Source organism: Leptodactylus fuscus, chromosome 7 (genome assembly GCF_031893055.1).
Source record: "Leptodactylus fuscus isolate aLepFus1 chromosome 7, aLepFus1.hap2, whole genome shotgun sequence".
Classification (NCBI taxonomy): Eukaryota; Metazoa; Chordata; class Amphibia; order Anura; family Leptodactylidae; genus Leptodactylus; species Leptodactylus fuscus.
In genome coordinates this window covers 146,429,527-146,457,496 of record NC_134271.1, presented here as the reverse complement: position 1 = coordinate 146,457,496, position 27,970 = coordinate 146,429,527, and the positions used below count along the sequence as shown (strand labels likewise).

The 27,970-nt window shown below is 43.7% G+C and overlaps 2 protein-coding genes across 2 annotated transcripts in view; both read left to right on the top strand.

Moving 5' to 3' along the window:
• On the top strand, nucleotides 1-19,702 carry LOC142213425 (high affinity immunoglobulin gamma Fc receptor I-like). Its single transcript, XM_075281742.1, is given in 9 exon segments — nucleotides 1-10; nucleotides 538-612; nucleotides 1,856-2,113; nucleotides 2,226-2,489; nucleotides 4,520-4,804; nucleotides 4,935-5,216; nucleotides 7,452-7,589; nucleotides 7,592-7,726; nucleotides 19,578-19,702. Coding segments are annotated over 9 exon segments (1,572 nt in total).
• Nucleotides 19,703-24,280: 4,578 nt separating this feature from the next.
• The window catches only part of LOC142213424 (Fc receptor-like protein 5), a 60,840-nt gene continuing 57,150 nt past the window's right edge, over nucleotides 24,281-27,970 (top strand). Inside the window, exons 1-2 of the mRNA XM_075281740.1 lie at nucleotides 24,281-24,311; nucleotides 26,792-26,812. Coding sequence (XP_075137841.1) covers nucleotides 24,281-24,311; nucleotides 26,792-26,812 — 52 coding nt within the window. The remainder of the gene's footprint in view (nucleotides 24,312-26,791; nucleotides 26,813-27,970) is intronic.

Genomic DNA, 27,970 nt, shown 5'->3' with positions numbered 1-27,970 from the left:
ATGGTAACAGGTTAGTTACTAATGAGTGATTTGCCATAAGGATTGCTGCTGAGAGAACATAGTAATGGGCCCCTCCAACGTTGAGCAGTGATAAGCTGCTATCCAGTGCGAGGGCCATCACTACTCTATAACTGTAATGGTTGACCCAGCAGCCAGTTAACATGATGACTAGAAATTAGCAAATTTTTTAAAAATTTGATTTGGTAGCTTTGTAGAATTTTCCAATACAATTCTGAATTTGCTGTGAATCACGTTTAAAAAACTGGCTACAGAGAGCCTGTATAGTGGTGTAGTACACTGTGCCTTGAAGTGGGTTTTAGTGATGTCCCACTAGGGGACCTGAACCAGCGATGCTCTGATCACTGGTTCAGCACTATAGACTGCAATACAGGTGTATTGCAACCTATAGAGGAAGTCAGCCTATGCAAACGCAGATTGACTTCCTCACTTCTGGGCAGGATCAACTAGATACTGGGGGCTACTAGCAGCACCTATGTATTTAATGGTGGTCCTAAGCTGCAATATCCTCCAATGTAGAAAAGTACAAGGACTATATTATATCTGATAACTCTTCTTCTGTTCTGTTTATAGGGCTGGTTCTCCTACAAGAAGGTAAGTGACCAGCTTTGTTATATAATCCTTAATTCTAAAAAATAGAATTTTATATAGGAAGAATAGAGAAGACAAGTGTCAGGACTGTCACTTCAGCTTCTGCTTCTACAAGGTTGTTGTGCCAAACTGAGAAAGCTTTTGTGTTTTGTACTTCTATAATTTGGCCAATTAGCAGCTGAGGAGACCTATATAGGACCTCTCCTTTTTGACACAGGCGCCGACTAATTTAGTTTGCTTCCTAGTGTGGCTCTCCATCTTGTCCGTGTATAACTGTTTGCTTACTGACCTCTGGCTTACTCCCTGGATTCCTTATTTGCCTCCTGATTCTGCTTTGACATACCCATTTGGATTTCTGACACTTGGCTTGTTTCCCAGATATGATTTCACCTTCTGATTCTGTACATCATGTTCTCTCCTGGTTTTGACCTTGCTTGTACGACTTCTCTTGTCACCATACCACTGGGTTATTTTTGGTGGATTATGTTTTGGCTTCTGCAGTGGTGCATTTACTATTGGTACATCTCTCTGCTAACAATTCAGATTCCAAGATTCAGCGCAAGTCCATCATGCCTAGTGGTGAGCTCTGGTGAAGGGGTCTGGGGATCGGTCTTGGCTTGCAGAAGTGTACTAATTATAAGTAGCTGCTCTACTGCTCACAGTTATCAGCCAATCTCCTGCTATTGCTTTTATTATGGCCTTGCATAAAACTATAACAGGTTCACACCTGAAGGTTTATTGCATATTCTGTTGTGATATAATCAGGCTTTCATTACAGATATATATAGGCTAGTTTTTGCCCAAAATAAAAGAACCCTCCACAGCTTAGCAACTTTTTCTTAAATTATATGTAGGATGTCTTAAAGGGAGTAATCAGAACCCAGAAAATCACCCTAGACCTGAAGACAGATAGGTTAGTGTCTCAAGAATCGAATGGAGCTTTCCCTTTGTGAATTGTGTGTATCTGTTATCAAGTCATACAGTTTTATTATTATAAACATCAATATCTCAGCAATGGAGGCACGATTCACAGGGGAAACTCTGCTGTGTGGCTGGGATGATATGCTGGGTTCTGGTGACAAACTACCTTTAAGATAGATATACATATAGCTACAGCAGTAGATGCAAGGAGCTTGCTAAGTTTTGGTCAACTGTGGTGGAGACACTTATGGTTGGACTTTATGTGGACTGCAGAGTAAGTACATTATGTCTACAACTCCTCTGTATGATCCATGATGTCTTATAGGAGCCGCCATCAGACCTGTGGTGACCTTCACTCCAGACTACAAGAAGATCTTTACATCAGAGCAGATAACAATGACCTGTGATGTGGGATCTACTATAGGAGAGGGGATGGATTATATATGGTACAAAGACAGCGAGCAAGTATACAATGGAAAATCCTATATAATACAGAAGGCTGAAACATCAGACAGTGGAAGTTACCAATGTCAGACCAGACCTGGAGAAATAAGTGACCCCGCTAGACTGGAGGTTATTCATGGTGAGTAAATCTACCAGATGATAAATATACAGACAAGGTAACAAGTTGTATCACACACAGACTGATAAGAGATCATATATGTCTCCTCATCTTATATCATTGTATATTACAGGTTGGCTCATCCTGCAGACCCCTCTATATGTCTATGAAGGAGATGAGATATATATAAGATGTCACCACCGTCCTGGATACAAAGGAGGACGGACAATATTTTACAAAGATAACAGAATCATTAGAGACTGGGAAGATAATGCAGAATATTATATTAGAGATGTAAACAGGACGACTGCCGGGACATACAGATGTATAAAAGATGTCAGTTATCTTCTTGTATTGCGCTCCCAAAATGAAGATGAAGTTTCTGTATTCGTTGAAGGTAAATTCAGGATGATATATAGAGGAGTTATTCGGTCAGCAGTTACACTTCAATAGTGACATAAGATTGTCTAACAAGTCATCAGCCCTTATTACTGGGTGATGATAATTTCAGATGGGTCAATTTGAGACACTTTTTCAGGGTGAAATTCTACAAACTGTCTACAAATTCGACAACAGATTGCTGCACATTGCAAGTGAATGGAGAATTATAAAACTCACCACTATGTTGCATATGTCTTCAACCCTTTTTGTCAAATCTACATCCACAAATCCAAAGTCCATGTGTAGCATATGCAAATGTGAAACCGTATCTGCAGCCTAAATTTTCCAAAGTGAATAAGTTTAGCCATAAGGCCCATTTACAAGTTAGTTGGGTAAATGGACATACAGTCCTATGAAAAAGTTTGGGCACCCCTATTAATCTTAATCATTTTTAGTTCTAAATATTTTGGTATTTGCAACAGCCATTTCAGTTTGATATATCTAATAACTGATGGACACAGTAATATTTCAGGATTGAAATGAGGTTTATTGTACTAACAGAAAATGTGCAATATGCATTAAACCAAAATTTGACCGGTGCAAAAGTATGGGCACCTCAACGGAAAAGTGACATTAATATTTAGTAGATCCTCCTTTTGCAAAGATAACAGCCTCTAGTCGCTTCCTGTAGCTTTTAATCAGTTCCTGGATAAAGGTATTTTGGACAAACAATTCAAGTTCAGTTAAGTTAGATGGTCGCCGAGCATGGACAGCCCGCTTCAAATCATCCCACAGATGTTCAATGATATTCAGGTCTGGGGACTGGGATGGCCATTCCAGAACATTGTAATTGTTCCTCTGCATGAATGCCTGAGGATTTGGAGCAGTGTTTTGGATCATTGTCTTGCTGAAATATCCATCCCCGGCGTAACTTCAACTTCGTCACTGATTCTTGAACATTATTCTCAAGAATCTGCTGATACTGAGTGGAATCCATGCGACCCTCAACTTTAACAAGATTCCCGGTGCCGGCATTGGCCACACAGCCCCAAAGCATGATGGAACCTCCACCAAATTTTACAGTGGGTAGCATGTGTTTTTCTTGGAATGCTGTTTCTTTTTGGACGCCATGCATAACGCCTTTTTTTTATAACCAAACAACTCAATCTTTGTTTCCAAAATGAAGTTGGCTTCTCCAAATGTGCTTTTGCATACCTCAGGCAACTCTATTTGTGGCGTACGTGCAGAAACGGCTTCTTTCTCATCACTCTCCCATACAGCTTCTCCTTGTGCAAAGTGCGCTGTATTGCTGACCGATGCACAGTGACACCATCTGCAGCAAGATGATGCTGCAGCTCTTTGGAGGTGGTCTGTGGATTGTCCTTGGCTGTTCTCACCATTCTTCTTCTCTGCCTTTCTGATATTTTTCTTGGCCTGCCACTTCTGGGCTTAACAAGAACTGTCCCTGTGGTCTTCCATTTCCTTACTATGTTCCTCACAGTGGAAACTGACAGGTTAAATCTCTGAGACAGCTTTTTGTATCCTTCCCCTGAACAACTATGTTGAACAATCTTTGTTTTCAGATCATTTGAGAGCGGGCTGTCCATGCTCGGCGACCATCTAACTTAACTGAACTTGAATTGTTTTGTAGAAAGAAATGGTCCAAAATACCTTCATCCAGGATCCAGGAACTGATTAAAAGCTACAGGAAGCGACTAGAGGCTGTTATCTTTGCAAAAGGAGGATGTACTAAATATTAATGTCACTTTTCTGTTGAGGTGCCCATATTTTTGCACCGGTCAAATTTTGGTTTAATGCATATTGCACATTTTCTGTTAGTACAATAAACCTCATTTCAATCCTGAAATATTACTGTGTCCATCAGTTATTAGATATATCAAACTGAAATGGCTGCTGCAAACACCAAAATAGTTAGAACTAAAAATGATTAAGATTAATAGGGGTGCCCAAACTTTTTCATAGGACTGTACATATTAAAGCTACCCAATATTTTACTGTATATTAACATCTCTGTTCCTTTTCTAGATCTGTTCACGCCTCCAACAATATCAGTGACCCCACAACCAGTTATTACTACAGATAAGATGAACCTGACATGTCAGACAAGTCTCCCTCCTCCTCCCAGACACAATACACAACTGCGGATTGCTTTCTACAGAGAAGGAGGGATTGTTCAGGGATTTGGTGTCAGTGATACCTATGAAGTCTACAATGTCCAGTTGGAGGATTCTGGGAAATATTCATGTGAGGTGGAAACTACAGATGGCAGAGTAAGGAAGAGAAGTGCAGAGAGAATAATCCAGATAGGAGGTGAGTATAGACAATGGTCATGTCTTCTACATGGGAGAACTTCTTACTGTATCTGGAACATGAATGAATGTACTTTTGGTGTAAATCACTATAAATAATACTTTCTCCCATCTATACCTTCCATTATTAGAGATCTTCTCACATCCAATCATTACTGTGACCAACAATGTAGTGACTGAAGGAGATCCCATGACCCTGACATGTGACACGACTCTTAGTCCATACAGACCGACCACAAGACTGGAGTTTGCTTTCTATAGAGATGGACGGAAGGTTCAGGATTCTTCTCCATCTAATAAATATGAGGTTCAGTCTGCTCAGCTGGAGGATTCTGGGAATTATACATGTGAGCTGGAAACTACAGATGGCAGAGTAAGGAAGAGAAGTGCAGAGAGAATAATCCAGATAAGAGGTGAGTATAGTCATGTACCAACAGGTTCATTCGGAATTGCTATTTTATCAGTGGTTCGTTTTTATAGAGTGCCCAGTTTCCACTTTAAGGATCCTTAGACAAAGTATTGCCACAACACATTTTAGAGCAGACTCTCTCAAATTCAGGCTTAAAGTTCTGCACAGCAATGTTTAGCAGGACAATATAGGACCCGCAAATAATGCCAAGGCCTAAATCAACAACCATGTAATTTTATCCATATCCTGAGATACGTCCTAACTTTCTGTATTACGTAGGCCACATTTTGCTCATAATGATTCTGTAGTTTTCTAGCTACTGCAATACAGATAATGAAGAGTCACCCAGTGACTTCACCTTCTAAAATTAAACCTCCCTATATAAGCACATTAAACTGGTGTAGCTCCCAGTGATTTTTGCATTACCAATCCAATGATCTATAAGTATTACCTCATTTTTTTAAAAAAATCAGCATTGAAGAAAACTTGCCCTCTTCACTTCCCCTCATTCAAGGTCCTCAATCTCCAAACGTCCTTCTGATGTTTTTCATTTGTGATATGCTTCACATAAATTCACTTTGGTCCTTTGATACCAGTGATGTATTAAATATCAATTGACCTGTTTGGCTAAACTTTTGCAATATATTTAACATTTACAAATGAGACGCCACTTCTTCCTTCCTTACCTGTCTTTAATTCCAAAATGATAGTTGGGAAGAGAGGATAGTTCCCAATCCTTGTGTTTCATTAAACAAGCGCATGAGTCTAAAGCCGGGTTCACACAGGAGTTATTTGTACCGGATTTTGACGTGGAGGCCGCCTCAGAATCTGGTCCAAAAATGCCTAGCAGCGACTGGATGCCGGTCCAGTACACGGTCATCCAGTCACGGCATTCCACACAAATGAATGGGCCTAGTCGGGAGGGAGTGTCGTGCCGCGGACGTCCGTGGCTAAATCAGCGGCGGAATCAGCCTCAAGAAAGTGCGTGTCGCTTCTTTTTTCCGTGAGCGGGAACAAACTGCTCGTGGAAAAAGGAACCTATTGAATTCAATGGGAGGTGTTTTTTGAGCTGGATTTTTCAGCGCTAGAATCCCATCCACTTTGCTGTGACTGTAAAGCGTCTCAATCACATGGGGCCCTGGCCTTAGGCTGAAGCTCACCATTGTGGAAATACAGCTTAGGGACTTCAAGATTAGCTTGTTTGCTGATGACGTTCTTCAGACCCTTACTAACCCTTACACGTCCCTCCTCAGCCTTCTCCAGGTGCTAAAAACATATGGTGAATTATCTGGATACAAAGTTAATCCTACTAGGACCGAGGCATTACCTTGTAACATTCCTAACTCTACCCTACAGCTACTGCGGTCTAACTGTCAGTGGAGCATTCCCTCCATTACTTAGGTATTCAGCTGTCCTCCTCATACTCTATCCTTTACTCAGGTAACTATCCCCATCTGTTTAGTGAGTTACACTCTCTTTTTGATAAGTGGCGCCCTATCCATATTTCCTTATAGGTTGTGTCACTCCCGTCAAAATGACCCTCCTCCCAAAACTTTTTTACTTTTGTGAAACGCCATCCCAATAGCTGTCCCTCGCTCTGAGCTACGAGCCCTCCAAAAATCAATCTGAATCAGCAATGGAGTCCACCGGAAGAAAGGGCAACTCGAAAGGGCACTGGCGGTCTATATAGACCTCCATTGTGACATGGATTCAGCACCCCCTCTTGCCCCATGTGAACGAGCCCTTGGTGTTATGGAACTACATTGAAGTTTTAGACCACAAACAAAGTACTTTACTCAGTAATCCTGCTTGGTCCTGAGACAGTTTCTAAGTAAGAGAAAGTTATGAAGGTACCTTGGTACTTTCTTGAAGAGAACAATATTATGGGTTACCAATTCTAGATATTAAGGACACATTGAACCAGGGTTTTATACTGACTGCCAGACTGGAGTTGGAAAGGAATTTTTTTCCCCGGAATTGGGGCAATTGGCATGAGCCTCATGGGTTTTTTTTTTGCCTTGTTCTGGATCAACACGGTAGGGTATTGTAGGGTTATAGGTTGGACTTGATGGACTGATGTATTCATCCAACCTCATCTACTATGTAACTATGTAACTTTGTACAATGTATGGCATCTCGTCTCCACTGACCAGGAAACGGATACAAACATCATCTACATCAACTCTTCACCATTCACAAATCCTTTGATTTTCATTTGCATTATTTCATTCTTTTCTAGAGCTTTTCTCTCCTCCAGTGCTGAAGGTATCTCCAGAGTTTGTCCATGATGGTGATAACATAATCCTAACATGTGACACAAATCTTACCGAACCTAGACGGAGTACAGAGCTGCAGTATGTCTTCTACAGAGATGGGAGAAAGTTCAGGGGTTCAGCTCTGATAATAAATATGAGGTTCAGTTCATTCAGGAGGAACATTCTGGGACATATACATGTGAGATACAGACACCGAACAGCAAGATAAAGAAGAGGAGTCAGAACCTTCATGTACAAGGTAAGCAGCGGATATCACTTATATTAACAATATATTATTTTATGCGGCACTATGTCTCTCCATAAGTTCAAAATCAATTGTCAATTCATGTCTGAAATGTAGTTTTTTTTTTCATCCTCCCAAGAAAGACTTCAAGAATTTAGTTCATCTGTTACAGGTAACCTAAAATGATGCAATTCAAAAAAAATAAAAAAAAATCTAAAATAACTCAAATAATAGAAAAATATAGAGTTATGTTTTTTTTAAAAAATCAGCCCAATGTGTTGCCAGTAGAGATGAGCGAGTAGTATTCAATCGAGTACCACTAGCTATTCGAATGGAAAAGTTCGATGCAGAACCAGCATTGATTGGCCAAATGCTATACAGTCGGCCAATCAACGCTGGTTCTTCTCCTACCTTTAGAAGTCTTCTCCGTGCAGCTTCCCCGCGGCGTCTTCCGGCTCTGAATTCACTCTGCCAGGCATCGGGCCTGGGCAGAGCCGACTGCGCATGTCCGCTTGTAGTGCGGGCCCGACCCTCACTCATCCAGCCCGACCCTCACTCGTGGACTTGGTAAGTATAATTTGATCGAATGTTGCCTACCCCTGAAACGAGCATTTTCCCCCCATAGACTATAATAGGGTTCGATATTTGATTTGAGTAGTCGAATATTGAGGGGCTACTCAAAATGAATATCGAATCTCGAACATTTTACTGTTCGCTCATCTCTAGTTGCCAGAAAATGACTTTTTTTTTTTTTTAGCAACTTTTATGATGATCATATTTTTAAAGAATTTCTCGGCAGCTCTGTATTTGTGCATTAGGCAATACAATGCACTCACTTCCTGTTTTCTGTAGGAGATTTGTTTGCAACAGTCCCTTACTTATCGGCTCACTGAGGATCACGTCTACCTTGTATATATATGACACAGAATGTAGAAGTCACCATAGGCGATAGCTTATCTACACTCCCTCTGTACAATGGCCACTGCCCAGGTCACAGATCATCCCTAGAAAACTCTCCCAACATTGTCTATAGGAAAGCGGAAGTCACAGAATGTAATTGTTTTAGTGGAAAAAGTTGGAAAAAACTTTGAAAAAACATGAACAATCAAATATGACGTCAACAAAAAATACAAAGAATAAGCCCTCATATGTTGACAGAAATTTTTTTAAAAAGTTACAAATTTTGGAAAGAGATGATGGAAAATAAGAAAAGTAGTCGAGTCTTAAAGCCTAAACCAGAGGTTCCCAAACTTTTTTTTTCTCGTAGACCACTTTTGATTTTGGTGGACCCCCTGCTGCTACATTTCTACCATATTCCCAAAACTCGTCAAAAATGTGAAGATTAGATCTAACGATGGTCATGTCAAGTCTCTTGCGGACCCCTGGGGGTCCGGCCTTGACCACTTTGGCCTAAACTAACCTGCACCCCTTCAGGCTGAAGCCTCATGTTGTCAAAACTTAGCTTTTTTGCCGCTCTAGAAATACTGCAGCAAACAATCGCTATGTTATACAGTACCTGCAAAATGAATGAGATTGCAGCTAATCCCAACCACACATTGCAGTTTTCAAAAACACCCAAGTTTTTGTAAATCGTAGTATGTCAATTATACCAGCGAGAATGCTGTGCTTGTAGTGCGGACATGCGCAGTCGGCTCTGCCCAGGCCCGATGCCTGGCAGAGTGAATTCAGAGCCGGAAGATGCCGCGGGGACGCTGCATGGAGAAGACTTCTCGGAGGATCCAGCCTGACCTTCACTCGTGGACTTGGTAAGTATAATTTGATCGAATGTTGCCTACCTCTGAAACGAGCATTTTCTCCCCATAGACTATAATAGGGTTCGATATTCGTTTTGAGTAGTTGAATATTGAGGGGCTACTCGAAACGAATATCGAACCTCGAACATTTTACTGTTCGCTCATCTATAATCTTGCGCTAGATTACAGGAAATGCATTATAAATTGTTAAGCAGGTGGTGCAAGACACCAGAGTGGCTATACACTCACAAGCTCTCTGTTACTAAAATGTGCTGGTATTGCTCTGCTGAAATTGGCACACCAGCTCACATCTGGTGGCATTGTGACAATATGAGTCTAAATCTGGGAGTGGTACCTCAACTGTTGAAAACATCTTGCGTGGTACCAGTACCAAAAAAACCCAACTCGATGGACTACGACTACCGACCTGTAGCACTGACATCCCACCTGATGAAGGTCCTAGAGAGACTGGTCCTGACACACCTACGCCCCCTAGTGAGCTCCGCTCTGGACCCCCTCCAGTTTTCCTATCGGCCAGGCATTGGGGTAGATGACGCCATCATCCACCTTCTTCATAGAGCTCTCTCTCACCTGGAGAAACCCGGGAACACTGTGAGAATAATGTTCTTTGACTTCTCCAGTGCTTTCAACACCATTCAGCCAGGGCTACTGAGGGAGAAGCTGAACCTTGGTGGTGTGGACCATCACCTGTCCAACTGGATCCTAGACTACCTGACTAACTACCCTCAGTATGTGAGGGCCCAGGACTGTGTGTCTGACACTGTGATCTGTAGTACGGGGGCACCACAAGGTCCAATTCTTGCCCCATTTCTCTTCACACTGTACACTGCTGACTTTAGGCACAACTCATCCAGCTGTTACTTACAGAAGTACTCTGATGACTCTGCTATAGTAGTCCTCATCACTGATGGCGACGATAGGGAATACAGAGACTTAAACCGGGACTTTGTTGAATAGTGCCAGCAGAACCAGCTCAGGATTAATGCTGGGAAGACCGTGGAGATGGTGGTGGACTTTAGTAAACGGAGAAGTGCTCCGACCCCGGTGGGGATCCAAGGAACATGCATTGAGATAGTCAGGACCTATAAGTATCTGAGTGTGCTCCTCAATAATAAACTAGACTGGGCTGATCACCTGGAGGCGCTGCACAGAAAGGGTCACAGCAGGCTGTACCTGCTTAGGAGGCTGAGAGCCTTTGGGGTCCAGGGGACACTACTTAGGGCCTACTTTGGTGTGGCCTGCTAGGGAAGCAGTATATCAACCAGGGATAGAGATAGACTTGAAATGATGATCCGAAGGGCCACCTCTGTCCTGGGGAGCCCCCTGGACCCAATACAGGTGGTGGGTGACAGAAGGACACTGTCACTGGTGAGCTCCATGTGGGAGAACAAATCCCACCCCATGTATGGGACCTTGATGGCACTTGGCAGCACTGTAAGTGACCGTCTGCTTCACCCCAAGTGTGAGAAGGAGCTATCGCAAGTCCTTCCTTCCAACCGCAACCAGGCTGTATAATCTACATCAGACCAAGCGAAGATCCCTCCGCACAGAGAACTAATGATTATGACTATGAAGTTTATCTTCTTTCTCTTCCGTTCCTTAGCTGCTATGGACTCCTAGTATATCTTCTCTTCTCAGTAGAGATGAGCGAACACTAAAATGTTCGAGGTTCGAAATTCGATTTGAACAGCCGCTCAATGTTCGTGTGTTCGAACGGGTTTCGAACCCCATTATAGTCTATGGGGAACAGATACTCGTTAAGGGGGAAACCCAAATCCGTGTCTGGAGGGTCACCAAGTCCACTATGACACCCCAGGAAATGATGCCAACACCTCTGGAATGACACTGGGACAGCAGGGGAAGCATGTCTGGGGGCATCTAACACACCAAAGACCCTCTATTACCCCAACATCACAGCCTAACAACTACACACTTTACACACTCAATACCACCTCTCTGACAGTAGGAAAACACCTTGAAACATGTGTATTTGGCACTTGCAGTGAGGAGAGCTTGTCACCAGCAGTGAATTTGGCCCTTGTAGTAAGTTGAGGTTGGCATCAACATTTGTTTTGAAAATCAGGGTGGATTGAGCCTCTAACCAGCAGAGTTTGGGCAAATTCATGGTGGAGGGAGCCTCTAAACACCCCAGTTTGGGCAAATTCATGGTGGAGGGAGCCCCTAAAAACCCCAGTTTGGACCAATTCATGGTGGAGGGAGCCTCTAAACAGCCCAGTTTGGACCAATTAATGGTGGAGGGAGCCTCTAAACAGCCCAGTTTGGGCAAATTCATGGTGGAGGGAGCCTCTAAACAGCCCAGTTTGGACCAATTCATGGTGGAGGGAGCCTCTAAACAGCCCAGTTTGGACCAATTAATGGTGGAGGGAGCCTCTAAACAGCCAAGTTTTGGGAAATTCATGGTGGAGGGAGCCTCTAAACAGCCCAGTTTGGGCAAATTCATGGTGGAGGGAGCCTCTAAACAGCCAAGTTTTGGGAAATTCATGGTGGAGGGAGACTCTAAACAGCCCAGTTTGGGCAAATTCATGGTGGAGGGAGCCTCTAACCAGCCCAGTTTGGACCAATTAATGGTGGAGGGAGCCTCTAAACAGCCAAGTTTTGGGAAATTCATGGTGGAGGGAGCCCCTAAAAACCCCAGTTTGGACCAATTCATGGTGGAGGGAGCCTCTAAACAGCCCAGTTTGGGCAAATTCATGGTGGAGGGAGCCTCTAACCAGCCCAGTTTGGACCAATTAATGGTGGAGGGAGCCTCTAAACAGCCAAGTTTTGGGAAATTCATGGTGGAGGGAGCCCCTAAAAACCCCAGTTTGGACCAATTCATGGTGGAGGGAGCCTCTAACCAGCCCAGTTTGGACCAATTAATGGTGGAGGGAGCCTCTAAACAGCCAAGTTTTGGGAAATTCATGGTGGAGGGAGCCTCTAACCAGCCCAGTTTGGACCAATTCATGGTGGAGGGAGCCTCTAACCAGCCCAGTTTGGGCAAATTCATGGTGGAGGGAGCCTCTAAAAAACCCAGTTTGGACCAATTCATGGTGGAGGGAGCCTCTAACCAGCCCAGTTTGGACCAATTCATGGTGGAGGGAGCCTCTAACCAGCCCAGTTTGGACCAATTCATGGTGGAGGGAGCCTCTAACCAGCCCAGTTTGGGCAAATTCATGGTGGAGGGAGCCTCTAAAAACCCCCAGTTTGGACCAATTCATGGTGGAGGGAGCCTCTAAAAACCCCAGTTTGGACCAATTCATGGTGGAGGGAGCCGCTAAACAGCCCAGTTTGGACCAATTCATGGTGGAGGGAGCCTCTAACCAGCAGAGTTGGTGGAAATCAGGGTGGAGGGAGCCTCTAACCAGCAGAGTTGGGGGAAATCAGGGTGGAGGGAGCCTAGTATTAGCAGAATTGTGCAACGCTTATGGTGGATGAGTATGAGGATGCGGAGGAATTGGAGAGGTTGAGTACAGACATGGAGTTTCATGTTGGGGTGCTTTACACAGGTGGGCACAAAAATGAAGGCTCTATCCAGTGGTGGTTCATTTTTATCAAAGTGAGCCGGTCGGCACTCTCAGCTGACAGACGGGTGCGCTTGTCAGTGATGATGCCACCGGCTGCACTGAACACCCTCTCAGATAGGACGCTGGCGGCAGGACAGGACAGCACCTCCAAGGCATATAGGGCAAGTTCAAGCCACAGGTCCAACTTCGACACCCAATACGTGTAGGGCGCAGAGGGGTCGGAGAGGACAGGGCTGTGGTCGGAAAGGTATTCCCGCAACATGCGCCTATACTTCTCACGCCTGGTGACACTAGGACCCTCCGTGGCGGCACTTTGGCGAGGGGGTGCCATCAAGGTGTCCCAGACCTTAGACAGTGTGCCCCTCGTTTGTGTGGACCGGTGAGAACTTGGTTGCCTACTGGAGGAACTGCCCTCCCTGCCGCCAACGTCACATGCTGGAAACATCTCCATCATATTCTGCACCAATTGCCTGTGGCAAGCATTGATGCGATTGGCCCTCCCCTCTACCGGAATAAAAGACGAGATGTTGTTTTTATACCGGGGGTCAAGGATAGCAAAGATCCAGTACTGGTTGTCCTCCATGATTTTGACAATACGCTTGTCGGTTGTAAAGCACCCCAACATGAACTCAGCCATGTCTGCCACAGTGTTAGTTGGCATGACTCCTCTGGCCCCACCGGAAAGTTCAATCTCCATTTCCTCCTCATCCTCCATGTCTACCCATCCGCGCTGCAACAATGGGACGATTCGAAGTTGCCCGGAAGCCTCCTGTATCACCATCACATCATCGGAAAACTCTTCTTCCTCCTCCTCCTCCTCCTCCTCCATTAAACGCAGTGAAGCGGACAGATGTGTGGACCTACTCTCCAGCTGTGACGGATCGGATGCTATCCCTAACTCCTCTGTGTGATCTGAGTTATCCCTGATGTCAATCAGGGATTCTCTCAGAACACACAAGAGCGGGATTGTAAGGCTCACCATCGCATCCTCAGAGCTCACCCTCCTTGTGGACTCCTCAAAGACCCGTAGGATGTCACAAAGGTCTCTCATCCATGGCCACTCATGGATGTGAAACTGAGGCAGCTGACTTTGTGGCACCCTAGGGTTTTGTAGCTGGTATTCCATCAAAGGTCTCTGCTGCTCAACCACTCTATTCAACATCTGAAACGTTGAGTTCCAGCGTGTGGGGACGTCGCACAAAAGCCGGTGTTGTGGCACATGCAGGCGTTGCTGGAGAGATTTTAAGCTAGCAGCGGCTACTGTCGACTTGCGAAAGTGGGCGCACATGCGCCGCACTTTCACCAGTAGCTCTGGAACATTGGGGTAGCTCTTTAGGAAACGTTGCACCACTAGGTTGAAGACGTGGGCCAGGCATGGAACATGTTGGAGTCCGGCAAGCTCCAGAGCTGCTACCAGGTTCCGGCCGTTATCACAAACGACCATGCCTGGGCCCAGGTGCAGCGGCTCAAACCATATTGCCGTCTCATCGAGGAGGGCATCCCTCACCTCGGAGGCAGTGTGCTGTCTGTCCCCCAAGCTGATCAGCTTCAGCACAGCCTGCTGATGTCTACCAACGCCAGTGCTGCAACGTTTCCAACTCGTAGCTGGGGTCAATCTAACAGCGGAGGAGGAGGCGGTGGCGGAGGAGGAGGCGGTGGCGGAGGAGGAGGCGGTAGAGGAGGAGGAGGAGGGGGGTGTTCTTCTCGTGTCCCTGCCAGGAATGTTAGGCGGGGAGACGAGGTACACCGGGCCAGTTTGGGAAGCAGTCCCAGCCTCAACTACATTCACCCAGTGTGCCGTCAGTGAAATGTAGCGTCCCTGTCCGCATGCACTTGTCCACGCGTCGGTGGTCAAGTGGACCTTTGTGCAAAGCGCGGAACTAAGGGCCCGCCTGATGTTGAGTGACACGTGCTGGTGCAAGGCGGGGACGGCACACCGGGAGAAGTAGTGACGGCTAGGGACGGCATAGCGAGGTGCCGCAGTTGCCATCAGGTCCAGGAAGGCGGGAGTTTCAACAAGCCGGAACGCCAACATCTCCTGGGCCAGCAGTTTAGCGATGTTGGCGTTCAAGGCTTGCGCGTGTGGGTGGTTAGCAGTGTATTTCTGCCGCCGCTCCAATGTCTGAGAGATGGTGGGTTGTTGTAAAGAAGCGCCTGATGGTGCCTTTGATGGTGCAGGAGAAGGAGATAAGACAGGACCAGGGGAGGATGAGGTAGAAGTCAACAAAGTGGCGGAGGCAGATGAAGTGGTGTCCTGGCTCGTCCTCTGGAGTGCATCGCCAGCACAGTCAGCAGTGGCAGTGGCAGAGGCAGAGGCAGTGGCAGAGGCAGTGGCAGTGGCGTGAACGGCAGGCGGCCTTTGTCCTGCCGTTGCTGCCTGCCACTGATTCCAGTGCTTGGATTCCAAATGACGGCGCATTGAAGTGGTGGACAGGTTGCTCTTCTCAGAGCCCCTAATCAATTTCGAGAGGCAAATTGTGCAGACAACACTATATCTGTCCTCGGCGCATTCCTTGAAAAAACTCCACACCTTCGAGAAACGTGCCCTCGAGGTGGGAGTTTTTCGGGGCTGGGTACGAACTGGAACATCTTGGGAGATTCCGGGTGTGGCCTGGCTTCGCCTAAGCTGCTGACCTCTGCCTCTGCCTCTAGCTACCCTTTTTGGTGCTGCACCTGCCTCAACATCCACACTACTTTCCCCGCTTGACATCCCCCCTGTCCAGGTCGGGTCAGTGTCCTCATCATCCACCACTTCCTCTTCCAACTCCTGTCTCATCTCCTCCTCCCGCACAATGCGCCGGTCAACTGGATGCCCTGACGGCAACTGCGTCACATCATCGTCGATGAGGGTGGGTTGCTGGTCATCCACCACCAAATCGAACGGAGATGGAGGAGACTCTAGTGTTTGAGCATCTGGACACAGATGCTCCTCTGTTAGGTTCGTGGAATCGTGACGTGGAGAGGCAGGTTGAGGGACAATGAAAGGAGCGGAGAACAGCTCTGGGGAGCAGGGACAGTTTGGGTTATTGTTCTGTAAAGCTTCGGAATTTTGGGAGGAAGGAAGACAAGACTGTTGGGTAATAGGAGGAGAGGAGGCAGAGTCTGACTGGCTGCTGGACAATGTGCTGTAAGCGTTCTCTGACAGCCATTGCAAGACCTGTTCCTGGTTCTCGGGCCTACGAAAGTTTGTACCCTGCAGTTTAGTTAATGTGGCAAGCAACCCTGGCACTGTGGAGTGGCGCAATGCTTGCTGCCCCACAGGAGTAGGCACGGGACGCCCTGTGGCTTCACTGCTACCTTGCTCCCCAGAACCATTCCCCCGACCTCGCCCACGGCCTCGTCCACGTCACTTTCCGGGAGCCTTGCGCATTTTGAATTCCTAGTTAGAAATTGGCACTGTATACCAGTAGTAAAAATTGTGGGTGCACGTAACCCCAATATATTCTTTGAATTACCAGTCAGAAACTGGCACTATATGGCAGTAGCAAGAAATGAGGGTATTTATAACCCCAATATATTCTTTGAATTCCCAGTCAGACAATGGCACTGTATACCAGTAGTAAAAATTGTGGGTGCACGTAACCCCAATATATTCTTTGAATTACCAGTCAGAAACTGGCACTATATGGCAGTAGCAAGAAATGAGGGTATTTGTATTCCCAATATATTCTTTGAATTCCCAGTCAGACAATGGCACTGTATACCAGTAGTAAAAATTGTGGGTGCACGTAACCCCAATATATTCTTTGAATTACCAGTCAGAAACTGGCACTATATGGCAGTAGCAAGAAATGAGGGTATTTGTATTCCCAATATATTCTTTGAATTCCCAGTCAGACAATGGCACTGTATACCAGTAGTAAAAATTGTGGGTGCACGTAACCCCAATATATTCTTTGAATTACCAGTCAGAAACTGGCACTATATGGCAGTAGCAAGAAATGAGGGTATTTGTATTCCCAATATATTCTTTGAATTCCCAGTCAGACAATGGCACTGTATACCAGTAGTAAAAATTGTGGGTGCACGTAACCCCAATATATTCTTTGAATTACCAGTCAGAAACTGGCACTATATGGCAGTAGCAAGAAATGAGGGTATTTATAACCCCAATATATTCTTTGAATTCCCAGTCAGACAATGGCACTGTATACCAGTAGTAAAAATTGTGGGTGCACGTAACCCCAATATATTCTTTGAATTACCAGTCAGAAACTGGCACTATATGGCAGTAGCAAGAAATGAGGGTATTTATAACCCCAATATATTCTTTGAATTCCCAGTCAGACAATGGCACTGTATACCAGTAGTAAAAATTGTGGGTGCACGTAACCCCAATATATTCTTTGAATTACCAGTCAGAAACTGGCACTATATGGCAGTAGCAAGAAATGAGGGTATTTGTAACCCCAATATATTCTTTGAATTCCCAGTCAGACAATGGCACTGTATACCAGTAGTAAAAATTGTGGGTGCACGTAACCCCAATATATTCTTTGAATTACCAGTCAGAAACTGGCACTATATGGCAGTAGCAAGAATTGAGGGTATTTGTATTCCCAATATATTCTTTGAATTCCCAGTCAGACAATGGCACTGTATACCAGTAGTAAAAATTGTGGGTGCACGTAACCCCAATATATTCTTTGAATTACCAGTCAGAAACTGGCACTATATGGCAGTAGCAAGAAATGAGGGTATTTATAACCCCAATATATTCTTTGAATTCCCAGTCAGACAATGGCACTGTATACCAGTAGTAAAAATTGTGGGTGCACGTAACCCCAATATATTCTTTGAATTACCAGTCAGAAACTGGCACTATATGGCAGTAGCAAGAAATGAGGGTATTTGTATTCCCAATATATTCTTTGAATTCCCAGTCAGACAATGGCACTGTATACCAGTAGTAAAAATTGTGGGTGCACGTAACCCCAATATATTCTTTGAATTACCAGTCAGAAACTGGCACTATATGGCAGTAGCAAGAAATGAGGGTATTTATAACCCCAATATATTCTTTGAATTCCCAGTCAGACAATGGCACTGTATACCAGTAGTAAAAATTGTGGGTGCACGTAACCCCAATATATTCTTTGAATTACCAGTCAGAAACTGGCACTATATGGCAGTAGCAAGAAATGAGGGTATTTATAACCCCAATATATTCTTTGAATTCCCAGTCAGACAATGGCACTGTATACCAGTAGTAAAAATTGTGGGTGCACGTAACCCCAATATATTCTTTGAATTACCAGTCAGAAACTGGCACTATATGGCAGTAGCAAGAAATGAGGGTATTTGTAACCCCAATATATTCTTTGAATTCCCAGTCAGACAATGGCACTGTATACCAGTAGTAAAAATTGTGGGTGCACGTAACCCCAATATATTCTTTGAATTACCAGTCAGAAACTGGCACTATATGGCAGTAGCAAGAAATGAGGGTATTTATAACCCCAATATATTCTTTGAATTCCCAGTCAGACAATGGCACTGTATACCAGTAGTAAAAATTGTGGGTGCACGTAACCCCAATATATTCTTTGAATTCCCAGTCAGAAACTGGCACTGTATACCAGTAGTAAAAATTGTGGGTGCACGTAACCCCAATATATTCTTTGAATTCCCAGTCAGACAATGGCACTATATGGCAGTAGCAAAAATAGTGGGTGTATATAGCCCCAATTCTATTGCTAGGGGACTTGCAGGGTATTTCTGGGGTGAAGGTGGGGGGGCACACCGTTGGAACGGGTATCGGGGGTATATATCGGGTATACGGGAATACACTGACAGTGTATTCCATTCAGGATCCTGGGAAAGCTGGGTTGCGGCGATTGAGCCCGTCAGTGCCACGTTACACTGACAAGCTTCTCCCTGGAATTTAGCTCTTACAAGAGCTGTTGGTTGTCTTCTCCTTCCTATCCTAGCCTGTCCCTGCCTACCCAGAATCTAAGCCCTAGCTAGCTGGACGGAAACCTCCGTCCTCGGTGAATTGCAAGCTCAGAATGACGCGAACCTGGGCGGCGCTGTTCTTTTAAATTAGAGGTCACATGTTTTCGGCAGCCAATGGGTTTTGCCTACTTTTTTCAACGTCATCGGTGTCGTAGTTCCTGTCCCACCTACCCTGCGCTGTTATTGGAGCAAAAAAGGCGCCAGGGAAGGTGGGAGGGGAATCGAGTAATGGCGCACTTTACCACGCGGTGTTCGATTCGATTCGAACATGCCGAACAGCCTAATATCCGATCGAACATGAGTTCGATAGAACACTGTTCGCTCATCTCTACTTCTCAGCATATGTATGTCTACATCTGTAATATATTACTGTGTATTATCCTGTATCTGTATTACTATGCTGCTGTAACATGCTGAAATTTCCCCACTGTGGGACTATTAAAGGATTATCTTATCTTACCATTCTGAAATACAACCCTATTGGTCTGCAGTGCAATCCACAATATACAAAGTCACTGGTCAAAAGATACAACTCTCTCCTGCTTTGATCTGTTTGTCGGCTCCATCTACAGAAGTGAAACTCTCAAAATCAAGCTTAGTCACACCTTATAGAAATTGCTAAATCCATTACATTGGCTACAAACCTCAACTCCCCCACTGTCACAGTTCCTGAAGAAGGTTGTTTTAATTGCAAGATTCGAGGAACTCTCCAGCTGGTCGTCTTATTCTCATCATAAGTTTCTCAAAGTGTGGTCTCCGTGGCTGGAATATAGGAAGACAAAAATCTCCACAGATTGCTGCTGATCCAGGTCCCAGATGTATCTGGCAGGTCTCGCTCCTAGTTCTTTCTCTCGTTCCCAGTCCTTTTCCTCACTTATACTTTCTCCCTATTCTTCTTCCTCATCCTTGACTTTTCTCTCCCACTTATGTCTATAATCCACTGGATCTTCTCCTCTTCTACTTACCTTGTTCTTTTTCATAACTGAACTTACCTCTGACGTCTTTCTCTCCTCTTCACATTGAATCTGTCCTCCCTCTTCTACCTTATCCCCTTCCAAGTCATAACTGATTTGCATTTTCTCTGACTTTTGTTTAGAGTAATCCAACCTATACGCTATTAGATAACCTAGGAGTGTTTGAAGTCACTGTTTTTGAGTTTTACCGGTGCACTACGCCAGCATCCAGTTGCGGCTAGTCGTGAGAAGCGTTTTTTGGAGGCGGATTCTGAGGTGACTTCTGCGTCAAAATCCGGTCCAAGAAACTTTGTGTGAACTTAGCTTGAACATAGAAATGTGTCCACACCCAAGCGTCATAAGGCTAAGTTGACACAGAGATTTTTGGTCAGGATTTTGAGGTTGTATCCATTGAAATCAATGGGAACTGCCCAGGATTTTTTTCCGGGAGCCGTTTCTTCCAGCTGCCTGAAAAAAGAAGCAAGATGCTCATTCTTCAGGCCTTTTCACCTTGCGATTCGGGCTGAAGACACTCCCATTCATTGGGCCTAATCCGGAGCAGAGTGCGCGGCTGGATGCCAGTGCAGTACACCGGCTTTCAGTCGTGGCTACCCGTCTTTTGGACCGAACCTGAGGTGGCCTTCGCCTCAAGTTCCGGTCCAAAAACCCCCGTCTGAACTTACCCTAACTTTCCAGCTTCTCATTAAGCCAATTCCATAGAACATCACAACAAGAGGAAAATGGTGAGGAATTTGGTGTGGAATTTCTGTGCTGAAAAAAATGCCTCCCATTGACTTCAATGGGTTCCTTTTTCTGCTAGCATTGAAGTCAATGGGAGGCTTTTTTTTTTCAGCGCTGAAATTCCACGCCAAATTCCTCACCATTTTCCTTCATGTGAATGGACCCTTAGAAAAGCCTTGACAGGCTGCAATCTCTCCCCTCCTCCATCTCCTTCCCCCAGTAAGTGGGTACACGTCAATAAGATTTCTTCAATTTACGTATAAGATGATTTATTTAAAAGAACAGGTCACACTGCCATTATTTGCTGTCATGTGAATAAATCCCTTCCTTGGACAAGAACGGCCAACACAATGTTTTTTCACAAAAAGTTTGCTCATTGAATAACGGTATTGTCAGGTGAATGCAGCCTAAGGGCCCCTTCACACGGCGTAAGTGCAATGCTCATTTAGACACGTATACATGTGTCCGAGTGCGGCGCATCAAAACAGAGCCCATTGATTTCAATATATTGGCATACACGCGCGCTTCCCATTGAAATCAATGGGCTCTGTTTTGAAGCGCCGTGCTCAGACACGTGTATACGTGTCTAAATGAGCGGCGCGCTTACGCCGTGTGAAGGGGCCCTAAGGCAGAAAAAAAGTTCAGCAAAACAGCTTTCCATTTTTTCTACAGTAGTTTTCGCTGAGTTTTTGTTACATTTTCTACTGCATCTTTTCTTCCACTAATCAGTAAAGTAATTCTGCATCTAAAACTAAGAGTGTTTCCAAAAGCTTTTTTTACTACAATATGCGGATGAAATTAAATAAAATCTCATCTGCTTTGCTGGTACTGTTATAGTACAGCCATTGCTACCTTTCTGCATTTGTCGCCTTGGCCTAAGCATTTACTAAGGGCCCTTAAAGGTAATGTACAGGTCATGTAGGTCCACAAACCTCAAGCGCAGCCCTCTGTGTGGGCTCCAGCTTTAGAAGACTCAGTCAAGCACAATGCCCATGTATTGCGCATGCGCGTGGCGTCACAGTACTCCCAGAAGTGGATCCTAGATGGAATTCCTAGCCTCGGCACTTCCGAGAGTTCTATGATGTTACATACATAAGCAATACATGTGCATTGTGATTGACTGAGTTTGCCAAAGCTGGAGCCCACACAGAGGGCTGGTCTTGAGGTTTGTGATGGGAGGACCTGCATGGCCTATACATGGGCTTTAAGGGTGTGTAGTAAATTAAACACCAAAGCCCATGGCAAAAATTATCTGCCGCTAAATCCCATTGCAGCTAGTTTGTATATGTCTCAAAGTTCTTTTTGAGATAGTCACAGACAGTTCTCACATCTGCTTTTGTTTGTCCCACCTGGTCAGCACTTTTTAGGATAAGCTTTTCCAGGAGTTTTAAAGAGAACCTTTCACCATCTTCATACAGACTGAGATACATGCATCAGAGGATTAGATACACAGCTCAGCACACCAACAGACATTAGAGGATTAGACATACAGCTCAGCACACAGAATCACACATGCGAGGATTAGATACACAGCTCACCATACACCAACACACATTAGAGGATTAATACACAGCTCAGCACACAGTATTACACATCAGAGGGTTAGATACACTGCTCAGTACACACTATCAAACAACAGGGGATTAGATACACAACACACACCATCACAAATCAGAGCTTTACTCCAGGTTTCCATAACAAACCATTCATTTTTATTCACTGCTGTAGGTCAGCTTTAACCCCTTCCCGCCGATGGCATTTTTTGATTTTCATTTTTCGTTTTTGACTCCCCTCCTTCTAAACACCATAACTTTTTTATTTCTCCGCTCCCAGAGCCATATGAGGTCTTAATCTTTGTGGGACAAATTTTTCTTCATGAGCCATCATTAATTATTCTGTATAATGTACTGGGAAGCTGGAAAAAAAATGCAGAATGGGGTGAATTTGAAGAAAAAATGCATTTCTGCGACTTTCTTACGGGCTTCGGTTTTACGGCGTTCACTGTGCAGCCAAAATGAAATGTTCTCTGTATTCTTTGCTTTGCTATGATTCCAGGGATACCAAATTTATATGGTTTTATTTACATTTTAACCCCTTAAAAAATCCAAAACTGTTAAAAATCTTTTTTTTCTAAAAAAGTCATATTCTGACAGCCGTAACTTTTTTATACGTAAGTGTACGGGGATTCATAGGGCGTCTTTTTTTGCGGGGCCGGGTGTACTTTTTATTTCTACCATTTTCGGGAAATGTTATTGCTTTGATCACGTTTTACTCAAATTTTTATCAGCATCAAAACAGTGAAAAAACAGCGGTTTGGCACTTTTGACTATTTTTCCCGCTACAGCGTTTACCGAACAGGAAAAATATTTTTAGAGATTTGTAGAGCGGGTGATTTAGGACACGGGGATCCCTAACATGTATGTGTTTCACAGTATTTAACTACTTTTATATGTGTTCGAGGGAAAAGGGGGTGATTTGAATTTTTTATACTTTTTAATTTTTACTTTTTTTTTTTTTTTCATTTATTAGACCCCCTAGGGGTGTTGAACCCCAGGGGGTCTGACCACTAATACAATGCATTACAATGTTAATGCATTGCAATGCATTGTTAGAAATCATCATTTCTTTTGCAGGCTGCATAGACCAGCCTGCAATAGAAAGAGGCTGCAGACCGGCCGGGAGCCTTTACAAGGCTCCCGGCTGTCATAGAAACATGACGTCGGCTCTGGAGCTTGCTCCAGGCACCGGCAATCACCGGCAAAATGGTGGCAACCATGCGCCGCTGGGAAAATGGGCCTCCGGCGCCTTCGACTGTGGTGCCGAAGGAGTTAATGTCTCCGATCGGTCCGGGGATCAATCGGAGCCATTAGCGCCAGTTGTCTACTGCATAAAGCAGTAGACACCCGGTGGCTATGGGGGTTGCCATAGTTACACATCTGGCATGCGCCGTACTATTACGGCGGATGTCGGGAAAGGGTTAAAGAGGCAGGATGCTGTCGATGACACTGTTACACAAAGTCACATACACACAGCTTTACTCCAGGTGTCCATACCAACCAATTGCAGATTTTTCACTGATATCCAAACTTAGTTACACATGATCACATGACGCTTATGGACACACACAAAAACCACATACAAAATCCACGAGTGCAAAACTGGGCAATTCTTATGGGGCCACTACACAAACAAAAATTAAATATAACCGTGCGAATCTGGGTCCTCCTGCTAGTTATTTATAAATTGCAAGTACTGTATGGTAGTATTCACACATGTATTATGTGGCAGTGTGCAGTATATAATGTTTACAGCATTTAGTGCAGCACCATATAGTGTTATTAGCGATGTGACTATTTAGAAATATTATATGACCAATATACATGGGGGCACTGTCTAGAATTAGATACTCCGTGTCTACATATACACCACCTCAGGAAGGGCTTACACAGTCATCTCACCATAGGCCAGATCTGATAACACACAACATGGTTAAGCGCTGAGCGATGTATATAAGGACAGCGACTATTTCACCATGTTACTTCCTTTTTTTCTAATTTACAGGAAGACACAGACAGAAACCAAGTTCCTTTTTTAATCTGTGCAGCATATTCTCCATCCATCATGTCCACAGAGACGTCCATCTTATTACTCTGTAAGTACAATGATCTTCATGTCTTTCAGTCTGTGATGGGGAATGATAAGAAGGGGTTAATAATCTCCTATAAATCCCGGACATTACTACAAGTTACCGGGCTACACCCCAAGTCTCCCATCCTATGTCCTCTATACGGCTGTGCACAGGTCTAATGTCAGCTGTGACTACTCCTCATATACCGCCATTACTATGGACTAGTCACTATTATTGTGCTGGGTTTAGTTGCTTAGAATTTGATCTATCGAGGAGATAAGAATAAGAAACTGCTGCAAAATGTGTAATATAATATACTTTGGGCAGTATTTCGGTCATTGTCTTGAATCAGGCTTAGTTCACACTACTGTTTTGCAGTCTATGCTTCTGATCGGTCAGAGAATCTAAAAACAAACGGGGGAAGAAATATTACATATTAGAAATGATGATGAGGATTATTATTATTATTATTATTATTATTATTATTATTATTATTATTATTATTATTATTATTATAATGAAGTGAATGGTGATGGATGCATATAAAGGCTGTTCCTGTTGTATCCTTCATTATGTTCGTTTTGTAGTCCATTGTTCTGATCCTTTAACGGATTCAAATAACTGCCTAAAATATGATAGTGTGAACTGAGTCTTAGTACTAGTGGTTTTATTTTAATTGTATAGAACTTGAGGATATGTAGTGAGATTATAGTTACTATTGATTTATAACACATTTTATTATGTTCTAGAAAGATACATTTATTATTAATTATTATTATTATTATTATTATTATTATTATTATTATTATTACATATTAGGTAAATATAATAGACTATATCAGACTATTAGGCTACATGTACAGAACTGTGCTAAAATAAACCCGACAAGTGTTAAAAATGGATGAAAGGGATCTTTTTTATTGGCTGCTTTTCATCTTCTCAGCAGCCATTTTCCCAGTCCCTCATAGACTTGAGCTAATTCAGAGTTTGTTGAAAATGGCCAAAAATATGACATGCCCGATTTTTTAACAACCAGTATTCACGGTCCGTGAAATAAATGGATGTGTGAATATAGCCATAGTCTAACCTGGGGAAGCTTTTGTATTTTTTACTTTTATGCTTTGGCCAGTTAGCAGCTGAGGAGACCTATATAAGACCTCTCCCTTTCTGACACCAGCACTAACTAATTTAGTTAGATTCCTAGTTTGGCTCTCCATCTTGTGTGTGTATACCTGTTTGCTTACTGACCTCTGGCTTGTTCCCTGGATTCCCTGTTTGCCTCCCGATTCTGCTTTAACGTGCCCGTTTGTATTTGTGACCCTCGGCTTGTTTCCTGGATATGGCTTTTGTCTCCCGCGTCTTCAAAGTTGTTGTGACAACCTGGGGAAGCTTTTGTGTTTTGTTTTGCTAGCAGAAAAAGGAACCCATTGAAGTCAATGGGAGGCTTTTTTTTTCAGCGCTGAAATTCCACACCAAATTCCTCACCATTTATCTCTGTGTGAGTGGGCCCTTAGCCTAACACAGATAGTCATGCCATACAAAATAGCTCATATATAGCATTTACCATATATGCATTTTACATTTGCGTCTTTTAGTAAACTTTTTTTTTTTTACCATGTTAAAAGATTTAAAACTTAAGAAACAATTTTTTAAATTTTCAAGAAAATTTCTCAAATCTACATTTTACGAACCAATTCAATGTGCAACATGGAGGTTCTATGTAATAGAACATCCCTATATATGTCCTAACGCCTATCGCGCTGCACAGTGTGAGCGGGGAGGAACGCCTCCTCCCTCTGCTCACACAGCTCATCCATAGACCAGTATTATCAGGAGCGGGAGGGGCGTTCCTCCCCGCTCCACGGTACAGTGCGGTAGGCGCTACTGGGCAGAAGGGCGTCCCTGGCTAACTGTCAGAAACGCCCTTCTGACTGTAAAGCGCTACGGTACCGGGACCGATAGCGCTTTACCCGGGGCACAGATTGGGAAAGCTGACAGACGTCAGCTTTCCAGCAGTATATAGAACTGCCTGTGCCCAATCTGATGAAAGGTCCTCTTTAAAGAATATTCAGGATATGCCATAAATGTCTTATTAATACGAGTCCCACCTCTGGGACCTCCTCCTATCTCAACAATAAGAGTCCAACTGACCCCAATTTTGTGGCTTATGTAATAGGAGAGGTGATGACTTTTTCTATTCACTTGTATGGGAGTTCTGAATAAAATCCTTCAGGCATGTTCAGATACAGTATTCTTGGAACACTCACACTTTTCTGATATCTCCACCCATGACAGCTTCAAGACAGATATAGGGTTACCCTTCCTATAAATGTGAATAATTCTTTAGGTTTTATTAATTAACATTGTAGTTATTAGTGATAACTTTATTGTATATGTATTATTATACCTATGTATTTATTGGTGGTCCTAAGCTGTAATAACCCCCAATGTGATAATGTACCAGGACTATATTATATCTGATAACTCTTCTATTCTGTTTATAGGGCTGGTTCTCATACAAGAAGGTAAGTGTCCAGCCTTGTTCTACCATCCTTTATTATATAAAATAGAACTTTATATAAGAAGAATAATGAAGTTACAGGAGTGTTATTTCAGTTGCTGCTTCTTTAAAGTTGCTGTGACAACCCGAGGAAGCTTTTGTGTTTTGTACTTCTATGTTTTGGCCAATTAGCAGCTGAGGAGACCTATATAAGACCTCTCCTTTCTGACACAGGCACCAACTAATTTAGTTTGCTTCCTAGTTTGGCTCTCCATCTTGTCCGTGTATACCTGTTTGCTTACTGACCTCTGACTTGCTCCCTGGATTCCCTAGTTGCCTCCTGATTCTGCTTTAAGGTGCCCATTTGGATTTGTGACCCTTGGCTTGTTTCCTGGATATTGTTCTCATGTCCTGATTTTGTGTATTACGTTCTCTCCTGGTTTTGACCTGTGCTTGTACAACTTCTGTTGTCTCCACATCACTGTGTATGTTTTAGTAGATTTTGTTTTGGTTTCTGCAGTGGTGCATTTATTATTGGTGCATCTCTCTAACTGGGGACAATTAAGATTTCCAGGTTTAGCGCAAGTCCATCTTGCCTCGTGATAAGATCTGGTGAAGGGGTTTGGGGATCGTTCTTCACTCGCAGATGTGCACTAGTTTTAAATAGCTGTCTCTACTGCTCACAGTTATCAGCCAATCTCCTGCTATTGCTTTTATTATGGTCTTGCATAAAATTATAATAAGTTCACACCTGAAGGTTTATTGTATATTCTGTTGTGATGTAAGCAGGCTCTCCATTACAGATATACATAGGCTAGTTGTTGCCCAAAATAAAAGAACCCTCCACAGCTTAGTGAAATTTTTCTTAAATTATATGTAGGATGTGTATCTTAAAGCTGGTCATCAGAACTTAGAAAATCAACCTAGATCTGAAGATAGATAGATTAGGGTCACCTGTATCAAATGAAGTTTTCCCATTGTGAATCATGTGTCTACATTGCCAAGACATCCAGATTTGTTAACATAAACATCAATATCTCAGCAATATAGGAATGATTCACATGGGGAAACAGCACTGTCAGGCTGGGATGATATGTTGGGCTCTCATGACAGACTGTCTTTAAGATACATTTACATGTCAGCTACAGCTGTGAAGAGCTTGCTGAGTTTTGGCCAACTATGG